Source organism: Lepidochelys kempii, chromosome 15 (assembly GCF_965140285.1).
Source record: "Lepidochelys kempii isolate rLepKem1 chromosome 15, rLepKem1.hap1, whole genome shotgun sequence".
NCBI classification, from domain to species: domain Eukaryota; kingdom Metazoa; phylum Chordata; order Testudines; family Cheloniidae; genus Lepidochelys; species Lepidochelys kempii.
In genome coordinates this window covers 8,485,534-8,506,697 of record NC_136394.1, presented here as the reverse complement: position 1 = coordinate 8,506,697, position 21,164 = coordinate 8,485,534, and the positions used below count along the sequence as shown (strand labels likewise).

General features: G+C 39.2%; 1 protein-coding gene across 4 annotated transcripts in view; it reads left to right on the top strand.

The window, feature by feature from the left end:
- The window catches only part of MED13L (mediator complex subunit 13L), a 442,118-nt gene that overhangs the window by 41,593 nt on the left and 379,361 nt on the right, over nucleotides 1-21,164 (top strand). For all 4 annotated transcript variants that reach the window (XM_073312881.2, XM_073312880.2, XM_073312882.2 and 1 more), the window contains exon 2: nucleotides 11,878-12,115. In XM_073312881.2, the coding sequence (XP_073168982.1) occupies nucleotides 11,878-12,115 (238 nt within the window). The remainder of the gene's footprint in view (nucleotides 1-11,877; nucleotides 12,116-21,164) is intronic.

Genomic DNA, 21,164 nt, shown 5'->3' with positions numbered 1-21,164 from the left:
GGAGAGCTAATATCTGATGAGATCAAGACGGTTGAGGTGTTTAATGCCTATTTTGCTTCAATCTTCAATAAAAAGATTAATGGTGACCTGATACTCAACACAATTAATATAAGCAACAAGAGGGAAGGGAACACAAGCCAAAATAGGGGAAAAAACAGCTTAAAGAATATTTAGGTCAGATAGATACCTTCAAGTTGGCAGGGCCTGATGAAATTCATTGTAGGGTACTTAAGGAATTAGCTATTATCTTTTGAGTTCTCATGGAGGACGGGTAAGGTCCCAGAAGATTGGAGAGAGGAGACATAATACCGATCTAAAAAGGGGAACAAAGCTGGCCCAGGGAATTATAGACCAGTCAGCATAATTTCAATACCTGAAAAGAGACTGGAACCAATTATTAGACAATCAGTTTGTAATCGGCCTGAGAATAACAGAATTATAGGTAAGGCTACCATTATGTCATGGAGGTCACGGAATCTGAGATTTCCATTGACCTCTGTGACATTTTCTGCTCCAACCCTGCAGTTCCCACCCCCTGCCCTGGTGGGGGGAACCCTGCAGCTGCCCAGCTATGGTGGGGGGCTGGTGGACCCTGCAGTTGCCCAGCTGCTATGTGGGGCGGCCAGGGGACCCTGTTGTTGCCCAGCCGAAGCGGGTGGCAGGGACTCCCCGTAGCTGCCCAGCCACAGCAGGCGGCAGGGGGACCCTGAAGCTCCCAGCTGCCCCCTGGGGTGAGGAGACCCCGCAGCAGTCGAGCCCCAGGGGCAGGGGAATCCTGGAGCTCCCACACATTGCAGCAGTGGGTGCTGAACCCGCCTCTACCCTTTTCATCAGGGATATTTTTAGTGAATGTCAGGACAGGTCATGGGCTTCTGTAAAAATATCAGTGACAAAAACGTAAGGAATAGCTAGCATGGATTTTTTTTAGGTTGATCTGGCATAATTTGTTCTTAATTTCCTTCTTTGACAGGGTTACTGGCCTATTAGATGTGGGGAAGCAATAGACGTGATATATCTTGATTTTAGTAAGGTTTTTGACACAGTCCCACATGATGTTCTCATAAGCAGACTAGGGAAATGTGGCCTATATTAAATTACTATGAAGTGAGTGCACAACTGGTTTAAAGACTCAATAAGTATTTATCAGTGGTTTCCTGTCAGAATGAGAGGGCATATCTAGTGGGGTCCCACTGGGGTCATTCCTGGGTCTGGTACTAGTAAGTGTTTTCATTAATGACTTGGGTAATGGAGTGGAGAGTGTATTTATAAAATGTGCAGCTGACACCAAGCTGGGAGAGGTTGTAAGCACTTTGGAGGACAAGATTAGAATTCAAAACAGTCTTGATGAATTGGTCTGAATTCAGCAAGATGAAATTCAATAATGACAACTACAAAATACTTCCTTTAGGAAGGAAAAAAAAAATGCACAGCAACAAAATGAGGAATAACTGGCTAGGTGTTAGTACTGCTGAAAAAGATCTGGGGGTCAACAATGATGCAGTTGCCAAAAAAGGCTGCTAATATTCTGGGGTATATTAACGGATGTACAGTAACTCCTCACTTAAAGTTGTCCCAGTTAATGTTGTTTCCTTGTTATGCTGCTGAACAGTTAGGGAACATGCTTGTTTAAAGTTGCGCAATGCTCCCTGTTCACGTTGTTTGGCAGCCACCTGCTTTGTCCACCTTTTGCAGGAAGATCAGCCCATTGGAACTAGCTGGAGGGGGCTTAGAACCAGCGTGGACTGGCAGCCCCCGCCATCAGCTCCCTGCTCCCCTAAGTTCCCTGTGCGGCAGCCGCCCAGCAGGCTATCAATTGCCAGCAGTTCAGCTGTCCCTCCCCCCCCTGCCATGTGCTGCTCCTGCCCTCTGCCTTGGAGCTGCTCCCAGGAGCTTGCTGTGCAGGGGGGGGGAAGAGAGGGGCTAATGTCAGGATGTCCCCCTCCCTCCCTGCTCCTGCCCCCCACTTACCCCATCTCTATAGAGCAGCGGGGGATATGACAGGGCTCAGGACGGAGGGAGTTTGCTGGCAGCAGCTGCTGTTTCAAATTGCTGGCTTACTTAAAAAGGCAATGTACTTAGAATGGTGGTCAGCGTACTTAAAGGGGCAATGCATCACACACGCGCGCGCACACACACACACATATGGTGTGTGTCTCTGTCTGCCATGCTGCCTTCTGTCCCTCCATTTTTGCTGCGTTGTAGAGTGTGAGGCTACATTAGCAACAATGTGTTTAACCCTTGAGGGCTCAGCCAAGTGCTAGTTCATCATTTAGCAGTAAGGCATTCCGTGGGAAATATCTCACCCTCTTCAACCCTTTAACTCCACCACCTCAACCAATCAAGCCAGCTCTACATTTCTGTGATTATTTTGCAGGACTCCATTTTACAGATAGCATAGTCAGGTACAAGACACTCTTTCTGACAGGCACTACAGATAAGTGGCTGTGACTTGGGTCTGTCATATTAGGGATTCAGATTCTGTTCCTAGCTTGTGTGATGTCCCAGTGAGGCATGAAGCCTGGGTTGTGAATAGTACAGAATTATTAAATAAATTGGAAAAGTTAGTTTAGAATTGCTAATCTCTGGGTTCCCAGTGCAGTGCCGTGCAGTGTCCTATAATCCAAAGAATATTTTGATGGTGGGTAGCCGGAAGAGGAGGTTGAGGATCTATTTTGTACGTGTCCCATCTATCTAGATTGCAGAAGTGAGGGATTGTGGTGGTGCCTGCACAGTGCTAATTGAATCTTCAGGGTTTCTGGTCATCAGCCAAAAGTAAGATGTGCTGCGTGAAACCTTAATGGGGAGTTGTGATTTTTTTCAGCAGCCAGTAGCTCTGCCAAATCTGAATGGATTTTTATGAGGCCAGTGAAAAGGATGCTTTGTGACCCCAAGACTATCTCCCAGCCAAATACTAAAGTCTTGCAGCAAATCAAGAAGGCGTAAGATTTTAAAAAAGTCAAACTTTTTTGTAACAAAAAATACTGGGAATACAGGGATTGCTGTCATTCCCCTTACAATGTGCTCGTAGTAATTTTATACAAAATGTCAAGGGAGGCACGTTATACTGGATAAGTGTTGTTCTCAGCAGTGTGTCTGCAGTTAGCTGTTTGTTTATTACTTCTGTTTCAAACCTCTGTTTAGTAGTATTGAGCTGGTTTTAATTTAGAAATTGGCACAAAAACACTCAGTTCTCAGAGTTCATTGTTTGCTGTAGTGGCAAGCAGAAAAATAATTTTCAATTTACACATCAAATAAAAGAAATGCATGTGTACTATGCTATAAGTGCTTTTCACAAATGCAAGCTATATAAACATCACTAAATCCAGCAACTCATCCTTATCCATGCTGACAGAATTAACTAATCAGAAAACTAGTAATACAAAAGTACCTATTCCTCCCACAAGCCCCCACCCTCGCTGTGCTGCCCTTCCCAAAGAGCTGCAAAAATCGGTGCCTTTATTTACTCATGTTAATGTAGCATATTTTAGATTCTTCTAATTTGAACATTGTTTACAAATTAATATGGAATAATATGATGTTACTTAGAAGACATTGGATTTTCTACATCATATTCCATAGTGTGATGACAGGGTAATTATGGTTTTGTATGGAGGCCTTAATTGTTAAAGTGTATTCTTGATATGCAGAACATTGGGAGTTTTTCATATGGGTAGAGTAATAATGTCGTATTAACCTTCATAAATCTGCAAATCAGTATCTTCTTGTGGGAATGAGGCATAATGGAACATAGAGTGCTTTAAGGAAGGGTGTTGAAGTTTACAATTAAGTCAGGGAAAGTGTTAACACATAACCCCAAGTACATGTGATATCTGTCCATCCTCAAACCCTGTTTTCAGATTGTTAAGGAGGAGTGTGTTGCCTTGAAATGACTTTTGAAAGATGAAACACCACTGTTACTGGAGATTCATAATGCCCTTGATGAGATGGTAGCACTAGGCATGTTGCCAATTTTTTTTTGTACATGGGGTGGGTTTAGTTGAATTGTTAGAACTAGATTATCCAGTCCCCTCTTGCAAATATATAGCTCAAACAGTAATTCAACAAGTGTGAATGTTGCTGCAAACATCATTTATATCATTTACTGCTCATCTGTGGATCCAAAGTACCTGTAATGATCCGAGGCTGTGGGTCCTCTCTTTCAGTGGGTCTAGACCCAGGGCTGTGGGGGCTCAGAGTCTTGGACAATCCCTCGTTGCTACTGAGCAGGTTAGAGGGAGCAGTACCTCATAAATCCTGGATGGTCAGGACCCACAGGAAATTCTGTCGGAAAGTCTAAGGTGCAGTTATCTGGTAGCACCTACTACTTGAGCCAGGAGGTGATTTGAGGTGGACTGTACAAGCAACTGTGCAGACTCTGTTGTGCCACATCAAACCCTGCCGTTGCTTGTGTCCTACGATTTCCAATCCCTATTCCCAGTTCCTGCTCCACTTCCGTTCTGGTCGTGTTCTAGATTCCTGTGCCACTCCTGTCGTTGTCCTAATTTCTTGCCTTGCTCCATGCTTGATCCTTGTCTCTTCTCTGACTCCTGCCTCTGCCTCTGGTTCTGATCATTGGCTAATTAGCCCTAGCTCTAACCCCAGCTCATCTTCTGGGTAGTGACTCTGACTTGTGTCCCAATTCTGACTCATAACTCTGGCTCCTGCGCTGACCACTAGGTAGGTATGACTCCCTGTCCCCCTGTTCCTTAACAGTATCTTTGCAGTCCTCCTTGCCATAGTGTAGAGACAATTTACTAAATCCAGTAATAGTTTATATAAATCCAGCTACTCACTAGATTAGCATGAATTTTATAGATGGGCTGCAGTGCTATGGTATGAGAGTTTGAGGAAAACATAAGATTTCAATTGTTCCAGCATTCAGAGAAGGCTGATTGTCCAAAAAAAAGTTTTGAGGGAGTAAGGAGACTCCCATGCTAAATAGATACTGGCAATGGAACACTTTTCAGTGGATGAAGTATTTGGAAATGCGTTAGAGAATGCAGTTGCTGAACTTGTTGGAAAGAAGCATTATGATGTTCTAGCCCAGAGATTCAATGGAAGGAAATACTCATCCTTTCCCAGGAGAAATAGGTCCTGGATGCACCAGCACAGACCAATGAGGGTTGTGCTTCATTGCCCAAATAAGGGGAAGGAAGGAAGGAATACATGATCTCTAAGCTTTTCAGGACCAAAGCCTAGCCCTCTCCTGGCTCATTCTTTTCATTTTGTTTCCTGTCTTTTCTGTGTAAATGAACAGGAAACCCAGTTTTGTTGCTAGTTGCTGTTTACTTCCTTCTTTACCTCTTTGTTTGTTTTAAGAGAGCTTCTCAAGCTCGCTTGACTCTGAAAAGATGAAGCTAAAAAAAATGCACATACTATGTTTGCAAAGATTTTGCAGCCTTCTGCTCCTATACAATACAAAGACCTTAGACAAGCACACTGAGGCCTGGGCTACACTGGTTGTGTATAGCGTAAGTTTTTTCCAGATGCCTACCTTCAGCCCATGCCATAAGAAGCTGAAGAATTGCCAGATATTTAATTTCTTGCTTTTCCCTTACTTGTATTTGAGACCTTTTGGCAGTTCTTCTCTATATCCCTTCAACTGCTGCAGGCAAGCTCTTTGAAATCAAGTTAATTGGCTATCAGTTAACTTGGGTTAGCCAACCTGTTTGTACATTCTAATCTGGACACTCCTCAAATGTGTTGGCTAATTTAAGTTAATTGGCAATTGATTAACTTGATTTAGAAGAAGAAAAAAACCTCCATTGTAGATATACATTCAATTTTTCTGACAAAATATGTGACAGAGCGAGTGCTGGATGTGTAGAGATTGCAGAACCAGAAGTGTCCTTGGCTTCCAAGATGCTGTCTCTAGAAGAATGGGAGTGTAATTAATCAGATGGTTGATATCCTTAAAATTAAATAGATGGTAGAGTGAATTGAGATCACTGGTGCCTCTGTTTTTAATGGAAGATCCAGAAGAGAGAAATCCTTGCCTTTCTAGTATTGGAGTGGACTGTTGCTACACCATAGCTGATTATATGGTGCCTTGCTCATCAAGTGCACAAATAGGGATACTCAGTGGGAGGGTGGAGGTTGTTGACCCCTCTCTCTTGGGAGGCTTTTGTACTAAATCTTCACTGATCCTTATCAAAACACACATTACCACGAAAGACGTTATGAAATAGATCTTATCAAAGGAGCTTTATATAGGAATTGCAAATTCTAAAGTCCTGTTGTGTAAACCGTAGCTCCTGAATAATTCTCGGGGTTAAGATTAGCTCCGATCCATAATCGACAGCTATGCACTGTCTTCATCTGCTGCCAGAATAAGGAGTATCCTGGTGGTAAGAAGTGTCAGACATATCTTTGTAGAAAAGAAATGAGCAGGTAATTCCTCATTTTCCTTCAGTGCAGAAGAAAACATCTACACTGATCGCTACGATGCATACACTGATCACTACTACATACTTGTCCCTGAAAAAACTGAAAGGCTTGGAGTCTGCCCATAATAAATTTCAAATATTATCCAACAGTATGCTTTCTGTAATAATAAACAATCTTGTATTTATATTGAGACCATGATAGTGTTAATATTGTCTGTTTTATTTTTCTGTTTTAATAATAGTGTACGTAATCACATTCACAGCACACATTGTTTTTTAATTTAAACATCACTTTGAAACAAGTTACATTCTTAAAGCAATATTTGTGTTTTAATTTAGTAAATGTCTCTAAAATAACCTTAACTACCTAAAAAAAGAACAGGAGTACTTGTGGCACCTTAGAGACTAACAAATTTATTAGAGCATAAGCTTTTGAGGGCTACAACCCACTTCATCGGATGCATAGAATGGAACATATAGTAAGAAGATATATATATACACACACACACACACATACAGAGAAGGTGGAAGTTGCCATACAAACTGTAAGAGACTAATTAAGATGAGCTATTTATTATCAGCAGGAGAAAAAAACTTTTGTAGTGATAATCTGCCTCTTACAGTTTGTATGGCAACTTCCACCTTCTGTGTGTGTGTGTGTGTGTATATATCTTCTTACTATATGTTCCATTCTATGCATCCGATGAAGTGGGTTGTAGCCCTCGAAAGCTTATGCTCTAATAAATTTTAGTCTCTAAGGTGCCACAAGTACTCCTGTTCTTTTTGTGGATACAGACTAACATGGCTGCTACTCTGAAACTTGACTACCTAATAAATACTGTAAATGCACCTGAATTTGTAATTTGTATTTTGCTTAAAAAAAAAAAGTTTATATTTTACATGTTTTGCTTCTTTCTTTGTATCCAGTTTTTGATGAGTAAGAATCGACTTTCCATGTTTGAGTGAACACCCAAAAAAGTGGAATTGTCATATCCTTAATAATGTAATATTTTGAATAAGCAACGTTCCATCTGAAGGTTGACCTTAGAAACTCATATTGAAACTTTAACTCAGCTTCCATTATATATCTAAAATATCAAGTGTGAATGTAAAAATATACATAAATGTTTTTTTATACCCCCTTGTTGCATCTTGTTTTAATACAGAGGGCAAAGGCCTCTGACCACTACTGTAATACAGATAATAACAAGTAAGTCTAACTAGAGTTTGAGTTAAATCTTCGTAAATATGCCTCTGTCAACAGGTGAAATAAAACTTGTGTTTCAAAGGAACTTTAATTTAATTTTGTACTAGTCTCTTAATTTTTTAATAAACCTTACAAAAAAATTCATTAGTCCTAGCATGCACATTTGTTTTTTATACCCCTGGAACCAGTGTTGATTCTGCTGTTTTCAATCAATCCTCTCCTTTTTGTAGAATGTATTTCTTTACATATGACAATAGGTGAGGTGATTACCAAGTGTTGATTACACTTTTATCATGTGAACAGGGTGTCCAATAATGTTGCAAAAATTTGATTTATTTTGGCAACAGCTACAGGGTATTTTTGGGGATTTATGGAGATGCAATGGAAATGTTGCATATCAATAGCTTTGCTGATTTTAAACATGATTTAAAGTGTAATTTCTGAAGGGGAAGAACTATATAAAAGTGAACTGAAAGCAAAACTTTTTTCAAGTTCAGAATGTTAGTTTTTCATCTCTAGTGTCATTAATACTATAATTCGTCATTGTGGAAACTTCTATAATACAGAAATGATGTTTGAGAAAAATGTACTTGTATATTACTATATATAATTAAAATTTATAGTAATTACTAACTTGGCCTGGTCTCTATCAAGCACTACTACTTCTCTGACCTCTCCGTTGCTGAGTTTTCTATCTCAGATTTCCATCTGCAACAGTACACACCTGCTGCCCCCATCACCTTGCGTTGCCATTCAATTTTTCTGTGACTTCAGTCCATCAGTATCTTTTGTTCTTGGTCTCCTCCTCTCTGTCCTCTGTTCCTTTTCTGTCATTGACTGAGGCCTTGTATATGCTCAAAAGATTTGCCAGTATAGTTATACTTGGAAACCCTCCTGGTGTAGATGCAATTATGACTGCTTGTACACTAGGAGGTTTTGATAGCATATCTATGTTGGCAAAAAATCATACTCCATCTAACATAATTATGGTGGCAAAACTTTTAGTGTAGCTAAGATCTTAGTTGTTGCTTTCCTCCACTCCCATGTCCCCACCACACTTAACTCCTTTGCTGCTTTCTCTTGTTACAAGGTCAGCCCTGTTGGCAGCCAGCTTACTCCCAACATCTACTTTTTTCTGTTCTTGAACTCATTTTGCTGAACATCTCTGGCAAAAGTTCTGAGGCCATGCTAACTTCCTCCCCTACAAATTCACTGTTTTTGTTGTTTTCTGTTAGCTGCTTAGCTAAATAGCAATACTTCTTTGCCCTCATTAACTCCTTAACTGTCAACGCAAGTCACCTTTCCCCATCACCTTTGATTCTCTTTTCAAACACAAGCCTCCTTCCTGCTCTTTTTTGTCTTTGCAGGATTTTGCAGATTACTTCATAGGAAAAAATTTAATATCTGGCATGGCCTCCCTATTCCTTGCTCTGCACTTTTCCTATTCTCTTTCACACCTGTAGTCAACACTGAGACTATCCTCAAGCTGTTGTCCAAATTCTTTTCTCTTCATCTTCAAATGCTTTGAATGTGCGGTCTGCAACTGCTTTCCTCCACTTCCATCTTTGACCCACCCCAATCCCAGCTTTCACCCTTGGCTTCCCACTGAAACTGCTCTCACCAAAGTCTAAAGACTCCTTTTTGGTCAATCTCCATGCTGGATTCTATCCTTATTCTCCACAACCTCTCTCTAGTTTTTGTCAGCCACTCCCTACTTCCTGAAATAATTTCCTGCACTGGTTTTGTGGCTTCATCCTGTCGCCTTTATTGCTCTTTTAGTGTCTTTAGTGGGTCGTCATTCTCTTCTATCCTTGCTTTCTTTTCCTCTTGTTTATCTTTAGGCTCTATATCTAAGTGATTTTTTTTTTTTAAATGTGGACCTGACTTTGACTTCCATTTTACGGCAATGACTCATAATTCTGGCTCTCTACTGTCATACTATATGTTCCTCACTTCAATCCAGCATCACAGACTGTCTTACATCCATTTGTGGATATGCAGTTGTCATCTTAAATGCAACATGGCGAAAACAGTCTCTTGTTCTCTTCTTCCCCTGCTTTCTCTGTCACTGTGAGCAGCACCATTGTCCTTAATTCAGCCTTCTCTGAAAGCCACATATTTTAGACAGTGCATGCATCTTGCCTCTTCTTCCTATACAGTATTTCTAAAATCTGTCCTTTCTTTGCCAGCACAGCATAAACTCTTGTTCATGTGTTCATTGTTTCATGTATTGACTACTGCCATCTCCTCCTCCTTTCTGGGTTGGACTACTGCAGCCTTACTCTTCTCAATTTGATTAAAAATACTGTTGTTACCATCAACACTCTTACCATATCAGCATCTTATTTAGTTTCTGTGTTACCTTCCCTTTCCCCTTTATATCGAGGTTATGGCCCCATATCCATTATTTTTGCCTTAATCACTTTTACCCTTTCTTCTAGACCATCTCCTCTCCATAGAAAAAGACACCCCAAAACACATTTTCAGTTACTACTCTATTCTCCTTCATATCCCTTCTTAAGTAGGGTTGCCAGGTGTCGGGTGTCCAACCGGAACGCCAGGTTGAAAAGGGACCCTGGCGGCTCCGGTCAGCACTACCGACCAGGCTGTGAAAAGTCCGGTCAATGGCGCAGTAGGGCTAAGGCAGGCTCCCTACCTGCTCTGGCTGACTGCGGCTCCCAGAAGCAGCCAGTGGAGAGGCCAGGGGGCTCTGTGCGCAGCCCGCGGGTGCGGCCCCTGCAGCTCCCATTGGCTGGTTGCGGAGCTGGTGCTCAGGGCGGGGACAATGTGCAGAGCCCCCTGGCCCCTCCGCCTAGGAGCCAGACATGTGGGCTGCTTCTTGGACTCGCGGAAGGGAACCTGCCTTAGCCCCACTGCACTGTGGACCAGGAGCCGCCTGAGGTAAGGGCCGCCTGGCTGGAGCCCGCACCCTGAACCTCCTCCTGTACCCCAGCCCAAGGTCGGAACCCCCTCATACACCCAAACTGCCTCCTGGAGCCTGCACCCCCTCCTGCATCCCAACCCCTCATCCCTGGCTGCACTCTGAACCCCTTGGCCCAAACCCGGAGCCGCCTCCTGCACCCCCGACCCGTCATCTCCAGCCCCACCCCAAAGCCTGCATCCCAACCCCCAGCCCAGAGCTTCTTCCCATACCGTGAACCCCTCATTTCTGGCCCTCACCCCTAGCCGGAGCCCTCGCCTCTTCCTGCGCCCCAATCCCCTGCCCTAGCCTGGTGAAAGTGGGAGAGAGTGAGTGGAAGGGCAGAGCCTCTGAGAAGGGGGATGGCAGGGGTGGGGCCAGGATGTTCAGTTTTGTGCTGTTAGAAAGTTGGCAACCCTGTTCTTAAGACTCATCTTTGACATGAGGCTTACAAAATTCTGCCTGGTTAGGCAGGTGATGAGGTGTGACTTTGCTTTTTCCATTTCTTATTCACTTGCTCTTACTAATTCCTTTGTAACTGCCATTCCTTGCTTTACATATACCCCTAATTAAAAGTTTAAAACCTATAATCAGCAAGCCCTGTAACTAACAAAGCTGTTCCAGTTCTTCAGTTTTCATTTTCATTGCATGTTTCATCCCTATTCCATACCCTTTCCCCGTTTGTGATTTTTTAGGGCTTGTCTTTACTACGGGCTAACTTGGCACTGCTGCAGTTGATGCAGTGGCATTGATTTAGCGGGTCTGGTGAAGATGGAATAAGTCAATGGGAGAGTACTTTCCCGTCGACCTCAGTATTTCACCTCAACAAGAGGTGGAAACTATGTCAACGGGAGAGCGTCTCCCTCTGACATAGCGCGATGTAGACACATGGTAAGTCGATGTAAACTACGTCGAGGTAAGTTACGTAACTTACATCAACTTACCCTGCAGTGTAGGTAAGGCCTTGGATTGTAAATTCTTTAGGACAGGGATTGTGTCCATTTGTACAGTACCTAGCACAGTGGGGACCGTAACGGAGACTTCAGTAAATGTTTTGGGAAATGCAGTGAACCAGCTCAACATGATGACAACCTGGTTGTTGTGAAACAATGAAGGGTTTTACTATGTTTTGCTCCTAAAAATGTTTTATTCGCTCTAAAAGCTTGTTTGTTCCTTGTTTTGTTAGAACAATGGGGAAGCTGCCCGTTGACGTGTTTAGCCACAGTGGCAGTAATTTTACCATTGTCAATTGAGAAATGAAACACAGGAATTAAAGTACAAAATCAGAAAGAAATAATATAAAACCTGAATATAAATTACATTTAAAGCAAAATAACTTAATGATTTTTTTTTTCCTTCATCAGGCTGAACTCACAGGCATCAAATGGCGTAGGTACAATTTTGAAGGTCATGGGGATTGTGGCCCCATCATTTCAGCCCCAGCCCAGGATGATCCAATTCTGCTCAGCTTCATCCGCTGCCTGCAGGCCAATTTGCTGTGTGTGTGGCGTCGTGATGTCAAACCGGATTGTAAAGAGTTATGGATATTCTGGTGGGGAGATGAACCAAACCTAGTAGATGTGATACATCGTGAACTACATAGTAAGTTGTTTTATTCCTTGTAAATCTCTAACTCTACAGTGGAAGGTTTTAAAGTAACTTTTGCATTTGACTTAGTTACAGTTTATGTATTCTGAATTCTGAAAAGGCATGTAAATTCAACATTGCAGGTGGTACTCATTTGCAAATGAACCATAAGACAAGAATTGAAATGGACTTGGGATACTTGTAGTTTGGCTTGTGAATGGTTATGTTTTAGTGCAAACTCAAATGTGCTTGTAAAGTTAATGTAAGTACAGGTTTAAATAATTTAAAATATAGTATAAGGTAATTAGAAATTAGCTGATAGAACAAAGACACCTGCCCTGTAGAGTCAACTCAAGCCCATGGCATCTCATTTAAATCAGTGGGGTTCTTCATGGTTGCCTAGTCTGCCATGTTGATATCATTACACATTTAGAGCCTAAACGGAGAAAAGATGCAACAGGTGAGTATGACAGACAAAAGGAAGGAAAGAGATAGGGAGGAGAGAAGGGTAACAAAGATCCCACCTCTATTATTTAGGTATTGGACGCCTTGATGATTCTTGGTGGTTCCCAGTGTTTTGTTTAGTTTTTAAAGAATAAAATTGGCTATTCCTGCCTGATGCACATACATGGATCAGAAAAACCCATTGTGATATTTAAATCCCAAGTCTAAATTGCAGGGCTATCAAGTAGAAAAAAATATCATATGGTCTTTTTAGTTTAAGTTGAAGCTTTAACTTACATCCTTTTAATTATACACCACAACCAAATATGCTTTCCCAGCTCCTTGTCCTCAAAGAATGCAAACCTGATTTCTTAAGAAATATAGTTGAGATTTTTATAGTTGACTACTCCCATTAATTTCAATGGAATTTATATGGTTAAATCTCTAGTCAGCTTTGAAAATCTCAGTGTAAGGTTTTTGCATTCCTTTACTATTAGGGGACACTTTTTAGCTGTTCCTTAATTTTCTCCTTAATTTTTTCTACATTGTGTTTTTTCTCCTATTTAACTATTATCCATTTTTCCTATCAGAGATGGACTTTTACTCTTTATATACCTAATTTCCCTAGTTCCATCAACTGTTTAAAAAAAATTGTTCACATTTTCAGGGTGCTCAGTTGCCTAATTCTGTAAACCTTGTTTGAAGGATTTTCAGACCATTTTGGAATCAAAAACGTACAGTAAGGAGGAACTTGCCTCTTGCCATAAGTTCCTCTGTCTGTAGTCTTTGCCACCAAAACAACTATAAGGCAGTAAACCTTGCAGACTAGTGCAAATGTACACTTTGCTGTGTTTGTCCACTGTGCATAGTTGTCCTGTCCCCCCGCATGTAATTTTTGGGGCGTGGCCTATTGTATTGCTGTACTACTTTTATCCTGTTTTGTAACATACTAACATTGTCATACTCACGTCTTTACAGAATTCATGTTTTCATGAATACCAGATTGTTTACTTGGCAATGTAACCCGTGAAATCTCAAAACTGAGGTGCCTTCTGTGTGTCTCTAGCTCTAGGCCTATTTCATGCAGGTAGCAATGCAGTCATGTATAATTAAAGAGATGGCTCAGAAGTGCTGCATCAAGCTATTCCACTAATGTTAATTTTTTATGAGGCACCTGTTCGGAGTGAAGGCACGCGTGACATTCCTACTTACCCAGCTAAGCTTTAATAATATATACTTATTCCCTTTATGAAATGTCATTTATTTAATATTTCAAATGCAGTGTGGGACTTAAGTGAGTTAAGTGATCTTTTTATTAGAAGGAAATTGCAGCTTGCATTTTCCATTTTTATTGTAAAAGGGTATAGCTGATTTACACATCATGTTATAAGTAACAACATTATAGTAGTTACTGCTTCCAGAGATAACAGTACCTTGAGACATGTAATTTCTGATGAGCTTGTTTGATATGGTTTGGAATAGCATATAGCAAAAAGAAAATATTATCACTTTGTTGTGGATTTAAATTTGGCACAGGATCAAGGGAATTGTGTTGTCCAGCATTTTATGAAGCGACCAAGAATAAAAATTTTTAAGCGTGATCTAGTCTGTGAATTCTGTACAGTGGCACCTTTCCAGCAGCAGTGTCATACTGACTAAGATTGTATGTATGTAGTCATTTTCACACTGCCAGCATTACTAGGAAAGTGCAGTTGTACTGGAGTACAGCCACTATCACTTTGGGTGATCGTTCTTCTTTACTGCTAAAGATGCCTCAAACAAAAGGGAAAGAAAGGAAGCCTCTGAAACAAAATCATTGTAGGGAGAGATGTGTGGAAAGAGAAGGATGTTGAGGTTAGTGAAGGGGAAAGTAGGAGCAGTTCATGCATTTTCAGTGGAGGAACTACATGGAGACTGAATATGGAAGAGAAGAGAGACCCTGAGAAGAGGGGACAGAAGTACTTCCACTGATTGGATGGGTAGTTGCAAGAAACTGAGAAGTTACACCCACTGCCACATTTAAAAAAAAAAAAAAATTATACCAGTCCCTCGCTAGAACACGGGATTTGGGATCCATGCGCTGTACCGTGTTAAAATGAATTCCAATTAAAGTAATTACATTTGGGATTCATGGCCATGACCGCATTATATGCAAATTCGTGTTATATAGACGCGTGTTCTAGCGAGGGTCTGGTGTATTTATTTATTTGGAATCTTCATCTCCATTTGTAAGAGTATGAAATCACTGCTGTTGGGATTTTGTGGTTCCCAATAGCTTTAATGTGCTTTTCATACATCACAAGCAAGTTTATTACATTCTGCTACTAATTGTCCTTAATTATACTTATGCTGCTTTAATTGTTCAAAAAATACAATATATTGCTATTGTAGTGTGCCATTTAACTACAGTGATTGCATGGTGACTGTTCATCACCTGTCTGGAATTGCAACATCCATTACAGAAAGGAGTCATTTCTGGGGTGGAATACCTGCAATTGTTTAAGAACACACACTAGAACTACAAAATAATTTAAGACAAAAGTAAAGAATCTTATCAACACTGCAGGAGAATTTGCATAGAATGCAATTTCCCAAATTAAAATTGAGACAAGACACTGAGATTAGCATACTGCTGACGAAAGTTCCACTGGATCTTTATTACTAAGTGATCAGCTTTGTACATATCACCTAAAAGATAGCAACTCTGGAAGCACATAGACCCTTAACAGCAAGGTAGGCCACTGGTTCATTATCGACTCTGATAGAGTCATACAGATTTTAACATAAGACCATTGATTGTAATCATTTAGTTTTTTTTAATTAGCCAGACATTGCATATTGTTTTAAAGAGAATGGAGTGATTTTAAATCATGATCTAAAAATTGCATATTAAAAATAATCCGGTGCAGGTTTTGTAAAAATGAATTTGAGAGTTTGTGCTACTGCAACTTTAGATAAAAATTTATAATTAACCAAATGATACTTTTTTAAAACCCACATCAGTTAGATCTTTGAATTTTACAAAACTGCTGTATGAACACATTTTTGTTCAAAAACATTTTTTTTTTTAGAATTAGAGTCCTAATCCTGAAAACCATTAAGCAGGTGTGTAACTTCAGTCACATGAGTAGTCTCATTGACTTCAATGGACTATGTATATGCTTAAATTGCTTGGATCATCGGGGTTTAAAATTGTATTTTCATTAAATACTCTTCTCTTAGTGGACTAATATCTTTGTCACGTTATAACAAAATCATTTTAGTAGTAACAATGAAAAGTTATGTAGACTTTCAATATGTTAATAGAGTTAGTTATTGTGAATTTTTAGTATACACTGACTGAATTGTCAATGGAAAGTTAAAGTTAAGTTCCTAAACTCTAGTTAGGCAACTAAGGGTGGGATTTGCAAAGGCACTTAAGTGATTTGGGAGCACAGTTCCCATCAACTTCAAACTGCAGACCCTGTATGGAAAAATATAATCTGGTTGAAGTATTTTAGTTTTCTTGACTTGTGGAAGTTCAGTATATCAGAAACTGGTATTGGTTGGAGTAATAGTGCACGCCATTTATCAGTTTTGAGTTTTTCTCCCCACAGTAAGGGTATTCGTGAGGTCCTGGGGATTTTTATTTTTCAGAGTAGAACGAACATTTTCAGTATGAAATTTCTTAGCAGAAAATCTTTGTGTAAAGTCTGAAATTCTACTAACAGGAAACCAATTAAAGAAACAAGAACAAAATATCTACTGTATCAATTTAGGGCTATAAAATAAAAAGTAAAGAACTAGCAACATCTAAATAAAATTGATGTAAATAAACATGTGATTTAATAGAAAAACTCCCCCCCCCCCAATGGTTTTTATCCATCCTGGTTTGAAACAGAGGAGTTAATTTTATAGAACATTATATTATTGATGCCACAATCATGCTTCTAATTATAATAGTTAGTAGAAAGCTTACATGAGGAACACTTTTTTAAAAGAGCTTTTAAAATAGTGAAGACATGCTTAATATATCCTTGCAGGAGGGAATCCGGTTTTGTTGAAAATTTTCTCTTGATTTATGAGTTTGTTTTTGTAATGTAAGTGCTCTTCTTTGCTTTCACTTATTTTTGGAAAACTGGTGGATGAACATGTAGGTAGTTAAATGCTGCCATCAAATAAATAGTAAAGTTGTTGCTTTTAAACTTTATGCAAAGTTTTTATGGATTATGGAGTAGCAGTTGTGACTTTTTTCCCTATAAGTTTGTTTGCACACACCCCGACCTCCTCTATACCAAACTGTTTTTTAAACATTGCAGTCAGACTATAGATACGTATCTGTGGGGAGGAAGGGAAGATAACTTTTTTTTCTAACCCTGTCTTTAAAACAAAACAAATTAACTGACATTTTGGGTGGGTGGGAGGAAATTAGATGTCATTGCAAGTTTGAAAACTTTCAAATTCTTTTTTGTCATTGGATATCTTCAGAAAGAAAGAGGGTCTGAAAGTTCCAGTTTAGTTTATGGATTCCATTTTATGTGTTTGTGTCTTTTGACACTGTAAATCCAATGTTAATTAAAAAAAATGTTCTGAAATAAGACCTTAAAGTTCCTTCAGCATCTGGCAGATCTCTCAGGAACATAGTGTGTGGCAGCCTCTGTGTATCTTAAAAAGCATGTAGAAGTCCATAAACAACTTATTTGCTATCTGTTGCATAGGTCCTGTGCACTTTTTAACCCCATATTACCTCCTCCTCACCTTAGGAAATAGGTATAAAGTTCACAAATGAGCATGTTAATAGTCTGTAGTAAAGCAAAACTTTTAAGATTTAATGATTTGTGAAAGGGTTAACTCCCCTGGAATGTCTTGTGGCTTTGTCTATGTACTTTTAAGTGTGCAGCCTACTGATGTGGGCATCTTAAACCTTGTCCCCCACTGTTTATGTGGTATAGCACTTATATGAACCATGGGAGCATACAGGGTTTATGGTGTGCATAGTCACATAGAATAGAAACAATGCTGCTGGATAGGTCCTTGATATCTATATGAAGTTTAAGAGTAGGTATTTTGTATTGCTGTTCGAAGATGAATTGGAAGGTACGTGTCTGTTTTTGTACATTTTATTATGAGCAGATGATGCATACACTGATTGTACTGTGCAGTAGTGATATGCTACACACATGGTTGAAGCTGTGTGGTGTAAAGTGTGTGTAGGGAAAGGGGGTCAGAGTTAAGTTTGGGTTTGATACTTCAGTGGTGCTTGATCATAGGTGCACTTAGCTTCTAATTTGGTGGTTTAATTTATATTACTGTGCCTTTTTATACAAAGCTGTGTAAAACTGTTAATTACCTATATGCAGTATGGGCTTCCATAGCGTTACCACAAAAGCTGTATGGCTAGATTCATGGTCAAGAGACCTTACTGTTAAGATTAGGCTGGCTGCTCTTATTTCTTGAGGTCTGATTTGTGGGAATTCTGAAAGTGAACTTAAAACAATCACCCAACACAACAGTGGGTTTGTTTCTTTAACTTAAAAATCCCATCTGGTTCTTCTTTGGAAAATTCTCCCTCCTGTTAAAAGTAGACAGTGCAAATAAGATCCAAAAGAAGATTGGAATGTTCATTGTGGGGGACATGTGCCAAGTCTTTTTGGCCCACTGATGTCTGAGCTAGAGGTTTGCAGACAAAAGGTATAAATGTTCAAGAAGAGTCTTATGCTTGCTACTAATTACCAGTTCTGTTGCTTGAAATTGTAGTTGGCTTTCTTGGGTGCTTCAATAACAACAGAATTTCCTATTCCCATTAGCTCAGTGAGGGTGTGAAATCTAATCCATTGCTTCCTTTTCGTATCAGATTGCCCTCCTAAATACCATAGATATCTCCCAGAGAGGATCTAATCTGCAGTACCTAATGTCAGGTTTTAGAGTAGGAGTTTGGTTAGTCTGTATCCGCAAAAAGAAAAGGAGTACTTGTGGCACCGTAGAGACTAACAAATTTATTTGAGCATAAGCTTTTGTGAGCTACAGCTCACTTCATCGGATGCATTAATAAAATGGTCCTTCCATTGGTGATAGAAACGCATGCATGAAATCTGCCAAATTTCTAATTTTACCATTGCATCTGGGGGATTTCCTTGCACTCATTAAATGTTCACACTCTTTGTATTATATTCCTGTTGATCCTAGTCCCCATTAGTTAATAGGGGGCGTCCTCTCTGATTTACATTGTCCACTTTGGCTTTGAATCAGCGTTGCAAGTGTTCATGGAAAATGATGGAAGTCATCCCAACTGTGTTGACGAAGGAAAAGGCTCAGGTATGATTCTCTATCTCTGTACTGATTCATCAAGAATTCTACTTCTGATTCCACAAATGATGTGGACATATTTGTTCATATGTTCCAGGAATTAAAGTTTATAGTAAACTGTAATGAAAAGTTTCTTATCTGTAGCGCAAGAGCTGGTTTATCTAAGAATCCATTGTCAGATTCTTCCTTTCCTAAACATAATTGATCAAGTTTGCCCTATAATCCTGTATGTCAAACCCTTTGTTTCCTGTGGTTTTAGTCTTTTCTTTCGCTATTGTTCTCAGTGTCTGATTCTTGAGACAGACCCTTGCTTTTACATCCAGTCCAGTAGTGTTGCACTTCCATGAATCCTTTGAAGATATTCTCTCAAACTGAGGATACTGATAATTGTACAATATTGGTTGCAGGATGTTAGTGTTTTGAAGGAAATTCCGTTACAAGAACCAAAATGGCTTATTCTTTGCAGGTAAATCTTTAGGGGTAGAGAGCTTATCTGTGGTTACTCAGTACTTTTACTTGATTTGGCGATACAGTTAAAATCCTGCCTCTTTTGAAAGATGGAACTGTGGTTTAGTCCTGCCCACAGGCAATTGTGTTGTAATGAAGTGTGCTTACACGAGAAGGAATAAAATCTAGCTAGAAACAGAATTTTGTATATCTTTTGAAAGCTTTTCAGTTTAAAAAGCAGATGTCAGTATCAACTAAATAATGATTACTATTTAATGTAAAAAATACTAAGGTATAGCTGAAAATAGTGGTAATTTAGAAGGTTTGAATTGTGAGGGTAGAAGTTACAAGGACCTTTGTAGTGCAAAATTAAACAAATCTCACTACTGGAAAGCCATTAGTTATTGAAAAATCTGTCTCTTTGCTCATTACTGATGATAAGAACATTTAAGAGATTTGTTTTCTTAATTCTCCAGAACACACATTGTTTTAATAGCTTTGAGATCATTAAATTTTTACTTCTTTCAGTTAACTAAATGAGAATTCATTTTTTTTTAAGTTGCAAAATTGTGCTGTCACCCTTGGATTCTACAGTCCATTAATTGGAGTGTAATCACTGCTAGTTAAGGTTTGGATTAGACAAAATAAACTTTTTTGTAAGAAGGCATATTAAATGAGGCTATTGTGTCCTCATTTGGGATTAAGAAATTGCTTCATGGGAAAGTGCCAACTCCTCTTACACACATGAGATTGACAAGAGCTTTACTATGTCTGTGCAAGATGTCTTCATTTTGTTTTGTTTCCCCTTTTAAACAAGTCTCCCCCCCACCTCCCAAACTCTTTAGAACTGGTTTTATGTTACATGCAGCCAGTGTATAGTTCATTTTAATGAATCCATCTCATTTCTAAATGGGAGAATCGTTGAGAATTTTGTTTCTGGTTTTCACATAGGCACTTGGATATTCTTTTTTCATATTAACAAAAATATTGGAGGTTTATAGTTGTCATGTAAGGGAATATATATACTTCCACATCAACAGCTTGTAGTTAATGATGCATCTTTCTGAACTGATTGAAGAAACCACTGAATACATTGATGTTTTCTCCCCACATAATTTGTAGTATGTGGTACTTCAGATTGCTTTAATTTCTGTTGTTAGTCAAGGCCCACGTGTCAGGTACTGTAATCTTTTTTTAGTATTGCACTTTTAATCTTTTCATATTTGAAGTTTTCTTTTGAAACTGTTACAAAGTGTATTATAACTATAAAAGGGAAATTTCAGAAGAAAAACTATTCGTAATTAAAGGTACCTTTAGAGACTACAAAAGTAAACTCTTCCCTCTCTGTTCCTCCTCCTTCAAAGTTTCAAGCAGAGAGTGCGAGGTATTCAAGGATCTTAACTATTGCAGAAGTTTTATTAATCTCACAAGAACTACATTAACTACTGTTTTCCTGCTACTTTTTTTTTTTTTTTGGAAAAAGTGAGATTGTATCTGTTGTAAAATAGTAACTTCCATTGTGCACTGGTTATCTAAATGATTTTTGTGTATAGCTATTTCAATAATATTAGATTTAATAGGTGGTTATATATATCTAGGAAGGAAAGTAAAATACAGGATTCTGAATTTGATAAGCGATAGATGTTAACTTTTGTAAAAATATGGCAAGATCATCTTGAAAATCTTTTAAAAGCTAGAAAGAAGTACTACTACTAAATTAGAAAGAACTATTAAACAAAAAGTGCTTGGAATTAACTAGAGTGTTGAGTTGAAGTTGAAGTCCAACTTTTGAATGTAAATAAAAATCTATGTTTTACCACAGGCAGCTCAGTGAACCAAGTAATTAGTTTTTTCCATGAAAAATTAGACATTATGCTGGGGCTTCAGC